The sequence below is a fragment of the Ambystoma mexicanum genome, chromosome 13 (assembly GCF_040938575.1).
Source record: "Ambystoma mexicanum isolate Mex_15411 chromosome 13, UKY_AmexF1_1, whole genome shotgun sequence".
NCBI lineage: Eukaryota > Metazoa > Chordata > Amphibia > Caudata > Ambystomatidae > Ambystoma > Ambystoma mexicanum.
In genome coordinates, this window is record NC_090938.1 from 771393155 (window position 1) to 771411701 (window position 18547).

Below are 18547 nucleotides of genomic sequence, written 5' to 3' on the forward strand. Positions count from 1 at the left end.
GCCTTATGGGTCATAGATTGGCACGAACCGCAGTCGTCGATCCGATGTTCGGACCTGAGACACCAGAGGCAGTTACGGTGAGGGTCGGTCAGCGACATTTTTCTTCCGCACCGTAGACATTTCTTAAACCCCATTTTCGGAGTAGATGGGTTCCAGGAAGACGACATAATTCGCTTGTGACTGAAGCGCTGTTTTTATTTTGATCCAAAGCGAAGCAAACGGAAAAACGGAACTAAGGCCAACGGGCGCGCTCGAGCCAATTATACTACGGATGACGTCGACACTCGACGGATGCCGCCAAGGGACATCGACGGCGCCACCTCGAGTGGTGCGCCCTCTGGTGGAGAGAGAGAAAAAAATTCTGAGGCGAAACCTAAAGGTAAGGATATATCTAAGATGAGGAATACGTGGGAGGACACAATCCATTCGAAAGGTGTATTTTTACCTGACATTTGGACTTCAGATCAGGCTGTAATAATATTACAGCTGCTTCCTGTGGCCCTGCTCTGCTGGGGCCCCTGATTCAGACATATCCGTGGATCTGTGTGGGGTCACTCTTCTATATCTTTCGTTAGGAGTATTTGTGCTCCCTATCTTATACTTTTGGGAGTATCTGCCTATTTTTAGGGAGTAAAGGTGGAAGGTACGCCGCATATCTGCAAGGCTTATGCATTTGCATCTATAATGTATTTTCTTTATATTCTGTTCCAGTCATTCTTGGGTATTTCCTTTCATATTTTCTTATTTCTATTCTATCTTTCCTTTCTCCCCTCTTGCTTTCCTGGTATTTTTCTTTTTTCATTTACACTGAAGCTTTCTCTGCCGTTCATTCTTTTGCTCACACTCGGCGCTGCCATTTTGTTTTCTCCACTATCTTGGTTTCAGTTGCCCTCTGTCCCATTTGCTCGTACTCGCCTCTTGCTTTGGGACCTTATCTTTATTAGTTCTGGAGCCACTCCTACCCTGTTGCACCTGCAGTATGTGGGGACTTTGCACAGACCTCCCTCTCCCTGGCACCGAGTGGGGCTTGTTCTCTGATAGACGTCCCTTTCACCGTGTCGGTCTCTAGACTGTGGCGCAGCACAGGAGCTGCTGCTAAGCGTCCTCTGACAGACCTCCCCTTCCCTGACACAGAGTGGGCCTCTAGACTGTAGCTCAGCACAGGAGTGGCTGCTAAGCGTCCTCTGACAGCTGACCTCCCCTTCCCTGTCACAGAGTGGGTCTCCAGACTGTAGCTCAGCACAGGAGTGGCTGCTAAGTGTCCTCTGACAGCTGACCTCCCCTTCCCTGACACAGAGTGGGTCTCTAGACTGTAGCTCAGCACAGGACAGGAGTGGCTGCTAAGCGTCCTCTGACAGCTGACCTCTCCTTCCCTGACACAGAGTGGGTCTCTAGACTGTTAGACAGCACAGGAGTGGCTGCTAGTGGGTCTCTAGACTGTTAGACAGCAATGGCTGCTAAATTCCCTCTGACAGACCTCCAGCAAGATGCGCTCTGTTCCATCTGCCAGGAGTTTTACAAGGACCCCGTGATTATAGACTGCGGGCATAAATTCTGCCCCGCCATTTTGTTTTCTCCACTGTCTTCCTTTCAGTTGCCCTCTGTCCCCTGTTTGCCTTGCTTTGGATCATTATCTTTATGAGGGCTGTAACCACTCCTACCCGGTTGTACTTGCAGTATGTGGTGGACTTTGCACTGACACACTGAGTGTAGCGCAGCACGTCAGCAATTGCTGCTAAGCGTCCTCTGACAGACCCCCTTTTCCTGACACAGAGTAGGACTGCATAGTGCAGCTCAGCACAGCAATGGCGGCTCGTCACCCCTTTACAGACCTCCAACAAGATGCGCTCTGTTCCATCTGCCAGGAGTTTTACAAGGACCCCGTGACTATAGACTGCGGGCACAACTTCTGCTGCGCCTGTCTCACCAAGTACATGGGACAGCCGGATTTAACCATATCCTGTCCAGAATGCAAACAGAAATTCAACAAGAAGAATCTAAAGTCAAACAAGAGATTGGCAAACATGGTCGCAAACATTCAGCGGCTGGAAGAGGGTTTTGTACACCCCCTAGAAGGAAGAGACTGTGGGGAACACGGAGAGGCCCTGCAGCTCTTCTGTGACACGGATGAGACACTAATCTCTCTGGTGTGCAGGTACTCCCGTGAACACAAGGAACACCGTGTGCGTCCCATCAAGGAGGCCCATGAGGACTACAAGGTAAGGGGGTGGCGAGGGGGGTAGCGCTACAGCAGGGGGCTATTCAACCTGTGGCTCTCCAGATGTTTTGGACCATCTATCCCTTTGGCCCTAGGCAGCCGAGTCAATGGTAATGCAGGATGGGAAGAGTAGTGCAAGGCTTCTGGCGAGCTGGAGGATGCAGGCCCCTTATCTACTGCAAGGGCACAGGTGGGAAGAAGGTCCAGACACAACCTTCTGTGGTAGGGCTGTAGGGTGCACCTGGGGCCTCAGGCAGCCACACCTGTTCTGCTCTCAGTATACACAGCGGTGGCCCCTGCTCCTGCCTGCATGACACTTCAGACTCTTCAAATGCACCCTCTTCTGGGAATCAAGAACCACCAGGAGTGGGGAAATGGTCTCTGCTGTGCCCCGTGGTGGCCTCTGCCCCTGCCTGCATGACACTTCAGACTCTTCAAATGCACCCTCTTCTGGGAATCAAGCACCGCCAGGAGTGGGGAAATGGTCTCTGCTGTGCCCCCTTAAGCTCCCATAGGAACCGGCCGTGTGTATGCAGGGGGGGCTATTTCTAATTTTAAGGTGCCACCATCTTATGATGTGCACTCCCCTTATCCCGCGGATGTGGAAAGGGGTGAGTGGGCTTGCATAAGACCTTCATTTATCACACTGAACAAGTCGCTTTACTATTCATTATCTCTATGTTTAATCTAACAATTTGAAAAACCTAACTGGCAGATGTTTCCAAAAATTCAAATGGTCTCCACCTGGTATATGGGCACTATTTGAATACTTTTTGTCAAATTATAGCGCATTTTGAAATGGTGATGCTACCTTCCAAGAATGAGCTGCAATTTGACAAAGTGCTCTTAAACAAAGGCCACATACCCCGTAAGCACCTTTCACTACTGATAAAGGCATGCAAGGCGAGGGTCCCATGCCATTAGATTATGCATAGACGCAGTGTAAACACCTATGTGTTGGCCGCAGTGAGGAGAAGTCTTTTTACCTTGTCTATGAATGGCATGTTGGGGCAAAGTCATCACGGCTGTGTCCTTGCAGGGGAACATTCTGTCATTTGGGGGCAAAGCCTTCACAGTTGTGGTGTCGCAGGGGTAAATGCTGCCCATATTGGGGCAACACCATCATGAATGTACCCTGAGAGCAGCAAGACTGCCATTATTTATTTGTTGGTGTCTATGCAGAACTGACATCATTAGTATTATTATTTGTACTGCCAGTCTGGCAGCTGTTTGCTTTTCTGCATGCCCACTGCATGATTATTATTTGAGGAGTTACATGTCTCTAGTTGCCCTTGTTTTTCGCCGCACTGGCACATCCTTTGGCGGAAGACATTGCGCCCTATGAATGACTAGAAATTACATAACCGAACAATTCTAAACTATAATATTTATGTATTTATGTGTTGGCACCTTCCAGTGGCATTGTCACCTGATTTGGCTCTCCTGAAACCTGATTCCATGGATATCCTAGGTGGAACCGGTTGTTAGTCCGCTGCTCCATGAGGGAATGGAGTGCTTGTGGTGAGTCTATTGCATGCAGGATTGTGTGTGGAGTCAGGCACAAGCTTCGCTGATCCAGGAGGGAATGGAGTGCGTGTGGTGAGTCTATTGCATGCAGGATTGTGTGTGGAGTCAGGCACAAGCTTCGCTTGTGATGAGTCTATTGCCTGCAGGATTGTGTGTGGAGTCAGGCACGGAGTCAGGCACAAGCTTCGCTGCTCCAGGAGGGAATAGAGTGCTTGTGATGAGTCTATTGCATGCAGCATTGTGTGTGGAGTCGGGCACAAGCTTCGCTGCTCCATGAGGGAATGGAGTGCTTGTGATGAGCCTATTGCCTGCAGGATTGTGTGTGGAGTCAGGCACAAGCTTCTCTGCTCCAGGAGGGAATGGAGTGCTTGTGATGAGTCTATTGCATGCAGGATTGTGTGTGGAGTCGGGCACAAGCTTCGCTGCTACAGGAGGGAATAGAGCGCTTGTGATGAGTCTATTGCATGCAGCATTGTGTGTGGAGTCAGGCACACGCTTCGCTGCTCCAGGAGGGAATAGAGCGCTTGTGATGAGTCTATTGCATGCAGGATTGTGTGTGGAGTCGGGCACAAGCTTCACTGCTCCAGGAGGGAATAGAGCGCTTGTGATGAGTCTATTGCATGCAGGATTGTGTGTGGAGTCGGGCACAAGCTTCGCTGCTCCAGGAGGGAATAGAGCGCTTGTGATGAGTTTATTGGATGCAGGATTGTGTGTGGAGTCGGGCTCAAGCTTCACTTGTGATGAGTCTATTGCATGCAGGATTGTGTGTGGAGTCAGGCACAAGCTTTGCTGCTCCAGGAGGGAACAGAGTGCTTGTGATGAGTCTATTGCATGCAGGATTGTGTGTCGAGTCGGGCACAAGCTTTGCTGCTCCAGGAGGGAACAGAGTGCTTGTGATGAGTCTATTGCATGCAGGATTGTGTGTGGAGTCGGGCACAAGCTTTGCTGCTCCAGGAGGGAACAGAGTGCGTGTGATGAGTCTATTGCATGCAGGATTGTGTGTGGAGTCGGGCACAAGCTTCGCTGCTCCAGGAGGGAATAGAGCGCTTGTGATGAGTCTATTGCAGGCAGGATTGTGTGTGGAGTCGGGCACAAGCTTTGGTTGTGATGAGTCTATTGCATGCAGGATTGTGTGTGGAGTCGGGCACAAGCTTCGCTGCTCCATGAGGGAATGGAGTGCTTGTGATGAGCCTATTGCCTGCAGGATTGTGTGTGGAGTCAGGCACAAGCTTCTCTGCTCCAGGAGGGAATGGAGTGCTTGTGATGAGTCTATTGCATGCAGGATTGTGTGTGGAGTCAGGCACAAGCTTCGCTGCTCCATGAGGGAATAGAGTGCTTGTGATGAGTCTATTGCATGCAGGATTGAGTGTGGAGTCGGGCACAAGCTTCGCTGCTCCAGGAGGGAATAGAGTGCTTGTGATGAGTCTATTGCATGCAGGATTGCGTGTGGAGTCGGGCACAAGCTTCACTGCTCCAGGAGGGAATAGAGTGCTTGTGATGAGTCTATTGCATGCAGGATTGTGTGTGGAGTCAGGCACAAGCTTCGCTTGTGATGAGTCTATTGATATGATATGATATTTTATTTGTATCACGCTTGTACACAAGTATTGCATGTAGGATTGTGTGAGGAGTCAGGCTCAAGCTTAGCTTGTGATGTGTGTGGAGTCAGGCACAAGCTTCGCTGCTCCATGAGGGAATAGAGTGCTTGTGATGAGTCTGTTGCATGCAGGATTGCGTGTGGAGTCGGGCACAAGCTTCGCTGCTCCAGGGTGGAATAGAGTGCTTGTGATGAGTCTATTGCATGCAGGATTGCGTGTGGAGTCTGGCACAAGCTTCGCTGCTCCAGGAGGGAATAGAGCGCTTGTGATGAGTCTATTGCATGCACGATTGCGTGTGGAGTCGGGCACAAGCTTCGCTGCTCCATGAGGGAATAGAGCGCTTGTGATTTGTCTATTGCATGCAGGATTGCGTGTGGAGTCGGGCTCAAGCTTCGCTGCTCCAGGAGGGAATAGAGCACTTGTGATGAGTCTATTGCCTGCAGGATTGTGTGTGGAGTCGGGCACAAGCTTCGCTGTTCTAGGAGGGAATAGAGCGCTTGTGATGAGTCTATTGCATGCAGGATTGCGTGTGGAGTCGGGCTCAAGCTTCGCTGCTCCAGGAGGGAATAGAGCACTTGTGATGAGTCTATTGCCTGCAGGATTGTGTGTGGAGTCGGGCACAAGCTTCGCTGCTCCAGGAGGGAATAGAGCGCTTGTGATGAGTCTATTGCATGCAGGATTGTGTGTGGAGTCGGGCACAAGCTTCGCTGCTCCAGGAGGGAATAGAGCGCTTGTGATGAATCTATTGCATGCAGGATTGTGTGTGGAGTCGCGCACAAGCTTCGCTGCTCCAGGAGGGAATAGAGTGCTTGTGGTGAGTCTATTGCATGCAGGATTGTGTGTGGAGTCGGGCACAAGCTTCTGTCGTCCCCGTCTTGGAGGTCATGGGTACACCGTTGATAGTGGCTGCCCCTTCTCCTTGGCAAGGTCGCCATGAGCAAGTTGTCAAGTTGCTTTTGAATGGTGCGGCACTGCTGGCTGCTCTTCTCTCACTTATAAACTATGCATGTCCCACAAATCCACGTTCAACCCCTTAACTCCACTCCTTCTCCTCTTTCAGCCAATGACTTTGCTAGCTTCTTCTCCTACAAGATATGTAGGGTATGCAACACCCCAACTGTCTGGCTTTCTCCCCCTCGCTTCTGTTCTACAACACACCATTGCCTCCCACACTGTCCCTCTATTTTGAACTTCCCTCCCACCTCTCTGGATGAACTGGTATCCCACCGCTGGTGTGACATCCCATCCTCTGCTTCTACTGACTCCATTACCCCACATATATTCAAGGAATTGGCTTCCTGGACTGCTTCTGTCATCTCCCTTCAACCTGTCTCTTTCCATTGTCAACATCCCAGGCTGTTTTAATATGGTTACTGTCAGACCTATCTTGAAGAAGTCTACTGCCGATCTCAACAAGCATATCCTCATATCAGCCTTCCAACCACTGCTCCAATGCCCTGCAACTGCGTCACTGAATACGTAGAAGTTAATGTACACAGCTACGCCCTCCGATCTGGTTTCTGTAGCTAAATCTACCTGCAAATGGAGCTCATCCCCATCCCCTGCATTATCACCACTGCTCCTGATGCTGTTCACTCTCACCCTCCACATTCTCTTATGAATTTAATACTGTCAATCACTCATCTCTCCACCAGACTTCCTCCCATCTGGGTTTCCAGGAGGCCTTCCTGTCTGAGAACATCTACTTCATCTCCTGGAACTCTGCACTTATTTTCCCCCCACCCTGTAGGGTCCCTCAAGGGTCTGTCTTCCGCTTCTTCCGCTTCCCCTTGTATGTCGCCTCTCTTGGTGAATGACCTCCTCCATCGGCTTCTCATGTCATCTTTCTGCCGATTAAATATTCTCCTTCTCCTTCTTCATCCCAGAAGCACCCGCGTACATGACCATCTATGTCTCTCCGCCATTTCAATGTGATCTATTTCTTGGTCTCCCACATCACACCTCCTCGCAGATTTCCACCTGATCACCGTACCCCATCCCCCATGGCTTGCAATGTGGGGTTCCCTTTTGAAAGCAACTTCAAACTTCAAACATTCATTGCTGCCACAACCACGACTGCACGGCTCCATCTGCTGAACATCTGGAAAACCCATTCCCATTATGCCTTTAACTCCACTAAACACTTACCTCCACTCTACTCCTCAGTAGGTTGGATTGCTGCTTGAGGCTCCACGTGGGATTACACGGCCCTACGTTGCTCCTCTTAAGGAAGCACTAAGCTTTGCTTCCTGCACAACCTCCCCCATTCCTCACCCACCCCATGTATATGTTTATCATGTAAGTGTCTTCCATCGCTTCTCCGTGTATATCCACATGTTCTGGCTCCATCGCCCACTCCTGACATCCTGTTTCCAAGAAAGATGTAATTAGGGGACTATGTACAAATAAGGGCCGCATGCAAAAGGGGAACTTCCAAGAAGAAATTATCAGTAGAATGAGAGCACATGTCATGATGGTCTCCTCCCAAGGAAATGTCTTTTCCCGCTGAGTGGGAGTTTCAGCATCCGGCCCCTGAAGCGAAGGCTTGAGTCTGTGCATTTCCTCGGGGGTCGCTTCGTAGCCCCACTTCGGTGTTATTGGTTTATGGGGCACCCAAAACGTCTTCTCCTGTGATTGAGGGGTTCCCAGGTCTCGTTCACCGAGACTCACTCTGGCACTAAGCTTTGCAAGTAGACAGGTCCAGGGTCACTACCAGCTGGAGCTGGAGAGAAGTCTCTGGGTTGCACTGGCCACACTCTAGACTATTTTTGTTTTCCCTTCTCTAAGGTAACAGTAACCTCCCTGCTCAGGTCTTGCTTTTCCTTCCACCATCTGGGCCAGCCTAGGGCTGACCTGGCCTGCTGGACCCTTCCTAAGCTCGCTCTCTAAGTCCTGGAGCCTATCTCTCTCTCTTTTTCTCTCTCCATCTTTGCCCTTCTTTGTGGCTTTCCTACCAACTGTGTGCCACTCTCTCCCTCTGACCTGACTGTTTATATGTCACTCTTGGACCTTTGGGTGTGCACTAGTCCCTGGTACATAGGGTCTTCCTCATCCTCTCCACTTCTGATTTTCACCACTTCCCCTCTGTGTGGAACCCAGCAATGGGCCTCATCATGAGTTGGGCTGTAGCCCTTAAATGCGGCGGTAACGCTATCACCGCTGTATTGAAGGGTCCGCCCAATCATGAGTTGGGTGTTAAGTGGGAGTCCAATGGACCCAATGGGGAATTACAGACAGACCGCTACTCGTGATCCAGCGCTTATAGCGCCGGACCGAGTAACGGTTACACAATTTGTGTAGGGCGGTATCCCGGCGCAATTACTGCCGGGATACCGCCAAACTCATGATGAGGCCCAATGTCACTCCCTCCAATTTCTAGACTTTCCCAGCGACTGCCCTTTTCTGTTTCCTTTCCACTCTTGAGTTTCCCACTGCCTTCGTATGTCCAATTTCCACTCGTAATGCTCTAATGTCGTTCTGGGGCTCCCCTATTACTGCCACGTCCTTCGATTCACACTCTCCTCCTCATGTTATCACCTCCTTTCAGATCCTTCCTGCTTCCCCCACCTACTTCTATTCGCTCTCATTCCCTTATGTTACGACTTCCTCTTGGATCTCTGCTGCTGCCACCACCCCCTCCTGCTCGCCCTCCTTCCCTTATGTACGACTTCCTCTTGGATCTGTACTGCTGCTGCCACCACCTCCTCCTGCTCGCTCGCCTTCCCTTCTGTAGGACTTCCTCTTGGATCTGTACTGCTGCTGCCATCACCTGCTCCTGCTCACTCTTCATCCTTGATGTTATCACCTCACATGTATCTGCACTGTCCCACTACCACCACCTACCTCTGCTCACTTTCCATCACTGATGTGATCACCTACTCCAGGACCTGCCCCAGTACCACCACCTTCTGTTTGCCCTCCTTCCCTTATGTACGACTTCCTCTTGGATCTGTACTGCTGCTGCCACCACCTCCTCCTGCTCGCTCTCCTTCCCTTATGTTATGACTTCCTCTTCAATCTGTACTGCTGCTGCAACCACCTCCTCCTGCTCGCTCTCCTTCCCTTATGTTACGACTTCCTCTTGGATCTGTACTGCTGCTGCCACCACCTCCTCCTGCTCACTCTCCTCCCCTTATGTAACCACTTCCTCTTGGATCTGTACTGCTGCTGCCACCACCCCCACCTGCTCGCTCTCCTTCCCTTATGTTACCACTTCTTCTTGGATGTTTACTGCTGCTGCAACCACCTCCTCCTGCTCACTCTCCTTCCCTTATGTTACGACTTCCTCTTGGATCTGCACTGCTGCTGCCACCACCCCCTCCTGCTCGCTCTCCTACCCTTATGAACGACTTCCTCTTGGATCTGTACTTCTGCTGCCACCACCTCCTCCTGCTCACTCTCCTTCCCTTATGTACGACTTCCTCTTGGATCTCTAGTGCTGCTGCCACCACCTCCTCCTGCTCACTCTTCATCCTTGATGTTATCACCTCACAAGTATCTGCACTGTCACACTACCACCACCTACCTCTGCTCACTTTCCATCACTGATGTGATCACCTACTCCAAGATCTGCCCCAGTACCACCACCTTCTGTTTGCTCTCTGCTACTCATTTTATCACTCCCTCCTGGATCTGTTCTGCTATGACCACCACATTCTGCCAATTCTCCACCACTCTTTTTTTCACCCCCTGTTGCATCACTCCGGCTACCACATTTACTTCGACTCTCCACCCATCAACCATGATGTTATCACTGCCTGCTGCACTCTATGGCCACCATCTCTCCAGAATCATCTACCTCTTCAGTCGCTAGTTCTCCCTTTGCTCTCACATTTCTGGCCTCTTCCAAAGTTGAGTCTCTGGGGCCGACTGTACTTATACTGAGTTACCACTGCTCCCAAGAGTGGGTCTTAGTCTGCGAGTCTGCACCTGTCAGTGCTGATTGAGTCAGGCCTGGGATTGTCTAACGTCCATGAGGACATCTAGGACTGGACTGTGGGTTTCTGTACGAGTGTCTCCACACAGAGCGAGTTGCAGACCTGACACAAGGTTTTCGGAGAACCGTGGTGTTCGCTGCAGACATTCATAGAGAGTTGTGTTGGTGTACCGGGCAAACTAGATATAGTAGACATGCTTCCTTAAAGGTAAATGAGCCTCATTTCAAGTTTGCCGGTATGCTGGTGGTAAATATGCCAGGATACCGGGAAACAGAAATACTGATACCGGCACTGGGTCCAGCGGTATTACTGCCGGATCACAAGTGACGTTGTCAGTGGTAAATCCCCCTCCATGGGGGGATTTACCCATATTACCGGCACTGGTAATACTGGTGCTGGTAATTCCTCCACCCCACCGGCAAACATTTCATTGGCCGGTGCGGTAACGTACCAATATGCGTTGATACCGGCACGTTATTACTGCACCAGCCAACTTATGAGTTCGGGGTGGCGGGTTGCCACTGGACTCGTAACATCGTTTCCGCCGCCTGACATCCCGGTACCACCGGGACATTACAAGTCTCTGCAGCCCGGGATGTCAGGCGGGGTAAAGGACTCCACGCGAATGGAGGCATGGAAGCACCGGCACCATTGCCAACAGTGCCGGTGCTTCCGTGAGAGACATTCCGGTAGGGGCAAGATTTCCCAGGAGATCAGACCTGCTGGGAGATCAGTGCCCCTACCGGCATTCTCATAGTGCGGCGGTCCGGAAAGGGTGCTGGTACATTGCTACCAGCACCCTTATTTCTGGACCGCCATACTTGTAATGAGGCCCAATGTATTTCATTTGCATGTGGGAGACTTGGGTCTGGCTAAATTGAGCTTTATACTCTCTCTCTGATAAAGCGGAAGTCTTTCTATTGGCATATAGATTATTGTGAAGGTCTAGATCAGAGGCCGGGTGGGCTTATCCACATGGGTCAATGGGGTACGCCAGGAGAGGAGCTTATGACAGCACTGTGGTGAGACAATGGGCCTCATCAGAGGTTGAGCGGTGCGGCAAAAATGCAGTGGTAACGCTATTACTGTCGCATTACCGCTCCGCCCATTACTGAGTTTGGGCAGAAAGTGGGAGGTTTACCTCCAGCTTTTTGCTGGAAGTAAAATTCTCCCCTTTCTGCCCATTTGCGGCACTATTACTGTGGCGCTAATACCACCGGCGGTAATAGCATTGTTACTGCCCAATAGAGTTGTATGGAGTTGACCAAAAAAAGGGGAGTAACAGCCTTATAACAACTTGGGATCTGGAGCTAATAGTGCAGGACCGAGTTGTGGTAACTCTATTTGGGTTGGCCGGTATCCCGGCGCATTTACTGCCAGGATACAGCCAAGGCTGTGATGAGGCCCAATGTGAATGTCCTCCGCCAACCGCTAGGGCCCAGGACCAAGTTACCAGGGGACCCTCCCCCTACAGCCACTGGGTCCAACCAGGCTGGCGAACTTGTCACAGTACCAACAATTAGTATTGCCCTGTACCAATATATGCTTCATGTATAGTACTTCTGGGTGAAGCAGTCTCCTCCACAATTTAATGAATTCAAATAAAGAAATACTGCCCCAGTCAGGAACCTTCTGTCACGATCTGGCTGGCAGTGCAGAACGTGTGAAGTCCCTGAGCCTTACTGAAGCTGAGGGTCACCCTCCTGTTATGATACCTTTAAATGCAATCAGGCATCAGAATGTGCATCGCTGCTGTCACATTTAAAAAGGAGCATTGGCAATGCCAATAGTTTTGGCGTTTACTGGTGTTCTTTGCATTATGCACTTATAGGCACCAGGGTGCAAAGAGGAGAGTGCAAAGTTTCAAAGGAGGATGCGGTGAGAATTGTGAACAAGGGCTTATATTTCCCTTGGAAGATTATACAGACGATTGAAACCTTGCAGCTAGTAATTTACAGTTATGTTGCATAATTTCTTCTGCATTAAAAGCGACTGGGTAATATTAAGAGCACTCAGAGTGCTCACCTTTGGGTTCAGGTGATGGCTGTGTGATATCCCTGTGTGTAATATTAAGAGCACTCAGTGCTCACCTTTGGGTTCAGGTAAAGGCCTTTGGGTTCAGGTAAAGGCTGCGTGATATCCCTTTGTGTAATATTAAGAGCACTCAGAGTGCCCACCTTTGGATTCAGGTAAAGGCTGCGTGATATCCCTTTGTGATGTCCTTGGGCATGAATGGGCCTTTGACATCACTTCTGCGCCTCTTGTGATTTGGGTGAAATGGTGCCACTGGCAGTGCAATGATTCTTTCACCGCCACACTGTGTGCATTGAGCTTGCCCAGACAGGTGATAATGCAGCTGCCTGCGTTAATCATTGGCCTCCTCTTATCATGGAACATAGCACACTTGCACCATAGATACACACTGCAGCCTGACCTGCCTCACTGCTAGACACAGCTGCAGGGGATCCAACAAAGGGGCTTCGAAAACAATTGTGTTTTGAACAGACAGCACTCCAACAGGAGTATAAGCACACACAAAGAAACTCTTGTGTCCATGCATGCATGTGTATTTGCGTGCGTCTACATATGTGTGTGCACGCATGCATGCACGTGTGTGTCTAAATGTATTTGTGCATGCATGCGTGCATGTATATGTGTTATGTATCAGCGAGCATCAAACCTCTGGGATGTGTCAGAATAGCACCCCTCCCCAACACTCCATCTCTCCCCCTGGATAGCTTGCAAACCTATTATTTGATGGCTCTTAATTTTGAGAATTGTTTTGGTGGTCAAAGCTAAAGTAGGAAAGCTTGTTCCCCTTGCTTCATATTTAAGGGGAAAATCATTGGGAAAGTTGGAACATATTTGCTGGTGATCTTATCATTGTGACGATTGTTTCCAAGGCTCTAACTATTTTGAAAGGCAGACGGTACGCCACGTGCAAACGTTTTGGGGCCAGCCATTTTACCACCAGAGCCCGTTTCAGCGCTGGCCAGAGTGGCGCAAAAGTCAATTCAGCGCCAGCCATTTGGCGCAAGGGCCGTTTAGATGTGGCTGACATTGCAGCCTACGTGTAAACGGCCCTTGTGCCGAATATCATTACCTCCACCTCCACTCTTCCTCGTCCCAGCACTTATCAATGAGGTGTCCCACCTCTTTACAGGAACCCTCTTTCTACTTCTAAATCCATCAGGCACTGCCCCCTCCACCTCCGGGCATAACAGCCCACCTTCCCCGAGACCCAACAGTTCGGTTTTTTCCTGCCTTTGCACAGGGACTCTGTACGCTTCTGTTCCCCCCATACCTCTGGCATAGCCTGGGGGGGCGGTATTTCGGTCTTTTTCCCACTTTATGTCAGGCACAGTAGGCGTTTTATTGTTTCTGTCCGGACCACGGCTTCTTGCTGTTGGTGTTGGTGGCCATGGGGAAGCGCACTTCCATGTCTAGGCATGTGGAGCCTCGTTCTCCTTCGCCGGCTCTTCTTCCTGTTCCCCTCTCCCTCCTAAGAGGAGGCGGGGAGTAGGGTGCCAGAGGACAGGCTCCTGCGTATTTTTAAGAAGGCCCTGCAGGAGGAGGGGATCCAGACTCATCATAGCAGGGGGGTGTGCCCTTCCTCTTCCTTCTGCTCAGACGCCTCTTCCTACAGCCTGGGTGATTCCCAGAGGTCGACTGACTTCAGGGGCAGGTACTTGGACAAGCAAGCCACAGCGGATGTTCTTCTTCAGGTGTCCCATTATATGGGGTTTCCGGACTCTGAGCCCCCATCTACTCTAGCTGGGGGGGGGTTCGGCCCCCTCCGCCCCATTTCAAGCACATCTCAAGAAGAGACTCCTGCTTCTCTGACATAAAGACTGAGATTTTGAGGGAGTGGATTGATCTGGACAAGTCAGCGGTCCCCAGGTTCCTTGCCAAGCTGTATCCCTTGCAGGGGAGGAGATGGCCCTGCTGCAGGTGGTTCTGGTAGATGACATCATTCCCAGACTGGTGGGGATGTCGTCCTTGGCCTCAGACGGGGTCTGAAGTCCACCCTGAAGGTGGCTGGTGGGCTCAGATCCTGCCCCCCTTCTATGAGCCATCAAGACTCAGGTGGAGTTTTTGTCAGACTTGGCGTATGATGGTGTGAAGGCGGCCGACGTGTCCATGGGTTCCATCGTGGGGGGTCAGCAGCACGTTCTTACCAGGGATTGGAAGACGGACGCCCGACAGAAGTCTACTGCCATGAACATTCCCTTTGAAGGGTGGATGCTGTTTGGGGATTCCCTGGAGGACACGGTCCATAAGGTCTTCAAGGCGGACAAACATGCTGGCCAGGGTGATGTTACCCTGTGGCAACTACCCCAGGCGTTCGACCTCAGAGACACAGGTAACCTGGGGCCCCGGCGGGTCCAATGGATGAAGGAATTCAAGGTGTACATAGGGGCGTTGGGCCCCATGGATGAAGAACGAAGGAAAAACATTCTTACTTTAGCAGTGGGGGCTGCTGTCAGAGACTTCCTCTACGAATTGGTTGATGAGAAAAAGGCGACGTACCAGGCAATTCGAGAGGCACTTGACACCTATTTTGCCCACACACCAACGTAGACTACAAAGACACATCTTCAATACAACCATGCAGGAGAAAGGGGAATCCATGGACAACTATGTCATGCGGCTACGCATCCTCATGAAACACTACGCTTTCCATCGGTACTCCAATGACAAAGCCGTACGCTCTCAGGTCATCCTGGGGTGCTAATCTGCAGAATTCAAACGGAAATTGCTCCAGAAACAGAGCACCCTTGACGAAATCTTAGTGATGGCCCGCACCAATTCAGCAGTCATGCAGCAGGTGGTCGGCCTGGGACGGGTGAAGATCTCATCGGACACCCAAGATCAGGAAGCTATCAAGAAACTGACACCACCTCAGGACGACGAACCCACCCAGTCAACGAAATCGTGCTACTGCTGCGGCTACGAATTTCCCCATGAAGGCACATGCCCGGCACTCGGACAGAAGTGCACAGCATGCAGGGGTGATGACCATTTCAGAGCAGTCTGCAGAAATGCCCTGACAACACCTGCCCCGACAGCCTCCCGAGGAGCAGCAGATGCCATCCCGCTCACCGACCAGATCACAGGAGAGCAAGCTGCGAGCGCAGAAGGTATCGCCCCGCGGAAAGCGAGGGCAACTGCCAACCGCCCAGAAGATTGCTCCGGTCAATTGACAGGAGAACCACTCACAGGCCCCGACAGAGCATCCGCTACATGGAGATACAATCACCGTCAGGGAGTGATTCGTCCTCCTCACACAATAGTCAAAGGACGAAAGGATACGTGTGGGCAGTTGGGAACGAGACAGCGAAGGAACATAGCCCCATTCTAACACTCCATGTACACAACCGACAGAGTTTCTCATCGTCACGGGCACAACTGTCAATGTCCTGAGCGAAGAGGCCTATAACCGCCTTTTTCACCAGCCAAAACTGCGGCCCTCACAGGTCGACATTTTTCCTTATGTCTCCAACACACCCCTGCCCTGGAAGGTCACTTTTACCACGGTCTGCGCACACAAATCGAACACAGCCCGTATACAACTATATGTCCTCTCCCAAGAGGCCAACAGCGGATGCATTTTGAGTTTTAAGATGGCCGTCAACATGGGACTTGTCCACATCTTATATAACATGATGGCCCACAAATATATGTCCCCTGAAGGAGACGTCACAAAAACATATCCAAACCCCTTGAAAGGACTCAGCAAACTGCGCATCTTCAAAGTGAGGCTTCACATTGATCCGGAAGTCAAGTCGGTTGCCCAACACTACAGGGGCATCCCGATAAACATTCTAAAATAGGTAGAAGAGGAGCTGAGACGCTTACTAGACCTCCACATCATTGAGCCGGCGGTGAGGCCCACTCCATGGGTCTCCCCGATTGTACCAGTGCCTAATAAATTGGCTGAGGGCTCCATTCGCCTGTGCGTAGATATGCGCCGCCCCAACATGGCAATCCAACGAGAGTGACAACAAGCCACGCGAATAACGGACCTGATCCACCTCCTCAATGGTGCAACCATGTTTTCGAAGCTAGACCTCAACAAGGGCTACCATCAGCTGGAGGTAGCGTGGGAGTACCGTTCATCACCACCTTTGCGACTCATATGGGGCTTTACCGCTAAAAGCGCCTGAACTTCGGCGTATCGGTGGAGATCCTCCAGGAGGAGATCCGCCAGGTGATCAAACATGTTCCAGGGTGTCTGAACTACAGCAACAACATCCTGGTGTTTGATAAATCAACCCAAGAACACAACGACAATCTACACATGGTTTGCAGGGCCCTAGAAGCAGCCAATGTCACGTTCAACAAGGACAAGTGCGAATTTGGAAAGCGAACTCTCAAATTCTTTGGTCACATATGTTCTCACCAAAGCATGCAGCCGGACCCGGAGAAAGTCAAGGCTCTACAGGAGACCCCTCGGCCAACGGACGTGTCGGACCTCAGGTCATTCCTGGGGCTTGCAAGTTACTGTTAGCACTGTAAGGCAGAATCCTGGGCAGTGCACTTAGGGACCACTACACAAGATTAAGACTACAGGTGGTAGTACAATTTCACCTTTGATACAAGCCTGTACTACACAGTTAGAGTGGTAGCAGTAGCGGAGCAGCCAGACTTATCTCAAGAGCAAATGAGCAGTAGTAGAGATTACACAAAGGACTACAATTACTGTGACTCAAGCAAACACTGACTCAAGGTTTTTAGTTAAAAAGTAAAAGTACATTTATTTTAAACCATCTGTTCACAAAACGCTTCACAGCTATTAAATTAAAAACACATTTCAAATACACTACACACAACCAGTTCCCCATGTGCAGCACAATTCAAGGTAAGTACCTTTGGATTTGACAGACCGGTGTTGTGAAACAAAGACGTTACCGGGGGTTATTACGCGATCACTTTTTGACAGTAATGACAGTTCAGTCTTCTGAAAGAGAAGCGTACCCGCGAGCAGAAATGTTACCGTATTCAAACACACTTAGCACATGAATTAACACAAGAGAGTTGGGGATAAAAATCATAGGCAATACTTTTGTCAAGGCAGATAGAATCAAGAAACACTTTCTAAAACGTAGATAAATGTCAATAGGCCTGCGCCAGTGTCAATGGGACAGGAGTCCTGTTGTCGAGGATCACAAGGTTAGAACAGTTCACGATTCGAGATTGCCAGGAGTACTTGGATATTGTCCAAAGGGAAGCAAAGGTTATAAGAGGGAAGGAAGATAAGGACAAGCCTTTGGTGAGGAGAAAAGGGATTCACCCTAGTTCCTCCAAGACGGACACAGTACCTTATTCGTATGAATAAGAGCTGGTGCCACAGCAGTTGTTCCTGGTAGTTCCTGCAGACTCGCGGTTCCTGAAGCTTCAGTCGTGGGGACAAGAAGGAGGACGTCTGGAGCGATCTGCACTACCCAGGGATGAAGCAAGCAGCAGCAAAAGCAACTGTGAATAAAAGGTGCACTCCTTTAAAACAGGAGAGGCTCTTCAAGTGGCTATCCGGACCACTGCAGCTATGTGCAGCGATTTCGACCAAGAAGAGGATCCTCTCCCTGTGGAAGGTGAGCTGGTTGATCTCACCAGGCTCAAGGGAAGAAGACTTCGGACTGGATCTTCTCTTGTTGTTGAAGGGTAGATAGCTCAGGACTGCAGCAGGGCTTCACCGGGACTCGGGAGTTGCAGCAGCCGTCTTCTTCTCTGCTTCTCTTCGGTTGCTTGCAGTTCCAGTGGCGACTCTGACTTCCAGCTCAAGAGACCTGCCTTTTATGCCAAAATCCCCCATTCACACAGCCTGGCTGCCAATCACTCAGGAGGGGGGTTGTCCGGCCCGGACAACCACCTCAGCCAATCACGACAAAGTGCGACTTGGGTTTCCAAGGAGACCCTGTGCAGGGGGTGACTACACCCCTCCTTCACATTCAGCCCACCAAGACACCCAGACGCCAAAGGAGGGCTTTTGGACAGAAGCCCGCCAAAGGTCGGCAAACAAAGGAGCCAGGCCCAGCCCAGCAACTCCAGAGGCAGACATCATTTTCCCCAAGGACGTCTCAGCGGGCCCAAGTTGGGGCGACTTTACCTGCAAGATCTGCATTCCGGAGTCAGCTCGCCGACGATCCTGCAAAGGAAGACACTTAATTTAAAAGCACATTGCATCGACCGCCGCAGCGCCGCATTCCACTCACCTTCACAGGGCACCTCCATGTTCAGCAGCGATCACCCGGATTCGCAGCCACACT

At 50.7% G+C, this 18547-nt stretch overlaps 1 protein-coding gene across 1 annotated transcript in view; it reads left to right on the plus strand.

Moving 5' to 3' along the window:
• Positions 1-1770: 1770 nt before the first annotated feature.
• The window catches only part of LOC138520558 (E3 ubiquitin-protein ligase TRIM11-like), a 173628-nt gene continuing 156851 nt past the window's right edge, over positions 1771-18547 (plus strand). The window contains exon 1 of the mRNA XM_069632899.1: positions 1771-2219. Coding sequence (XP_069489000.1) covers positions 1806-2219 — 414 coding nt within the window. The 5' untranslated portion in view covers positions 1771-1805. The remainder of the gene's footprint in view (positions 2220-18547) is intronic.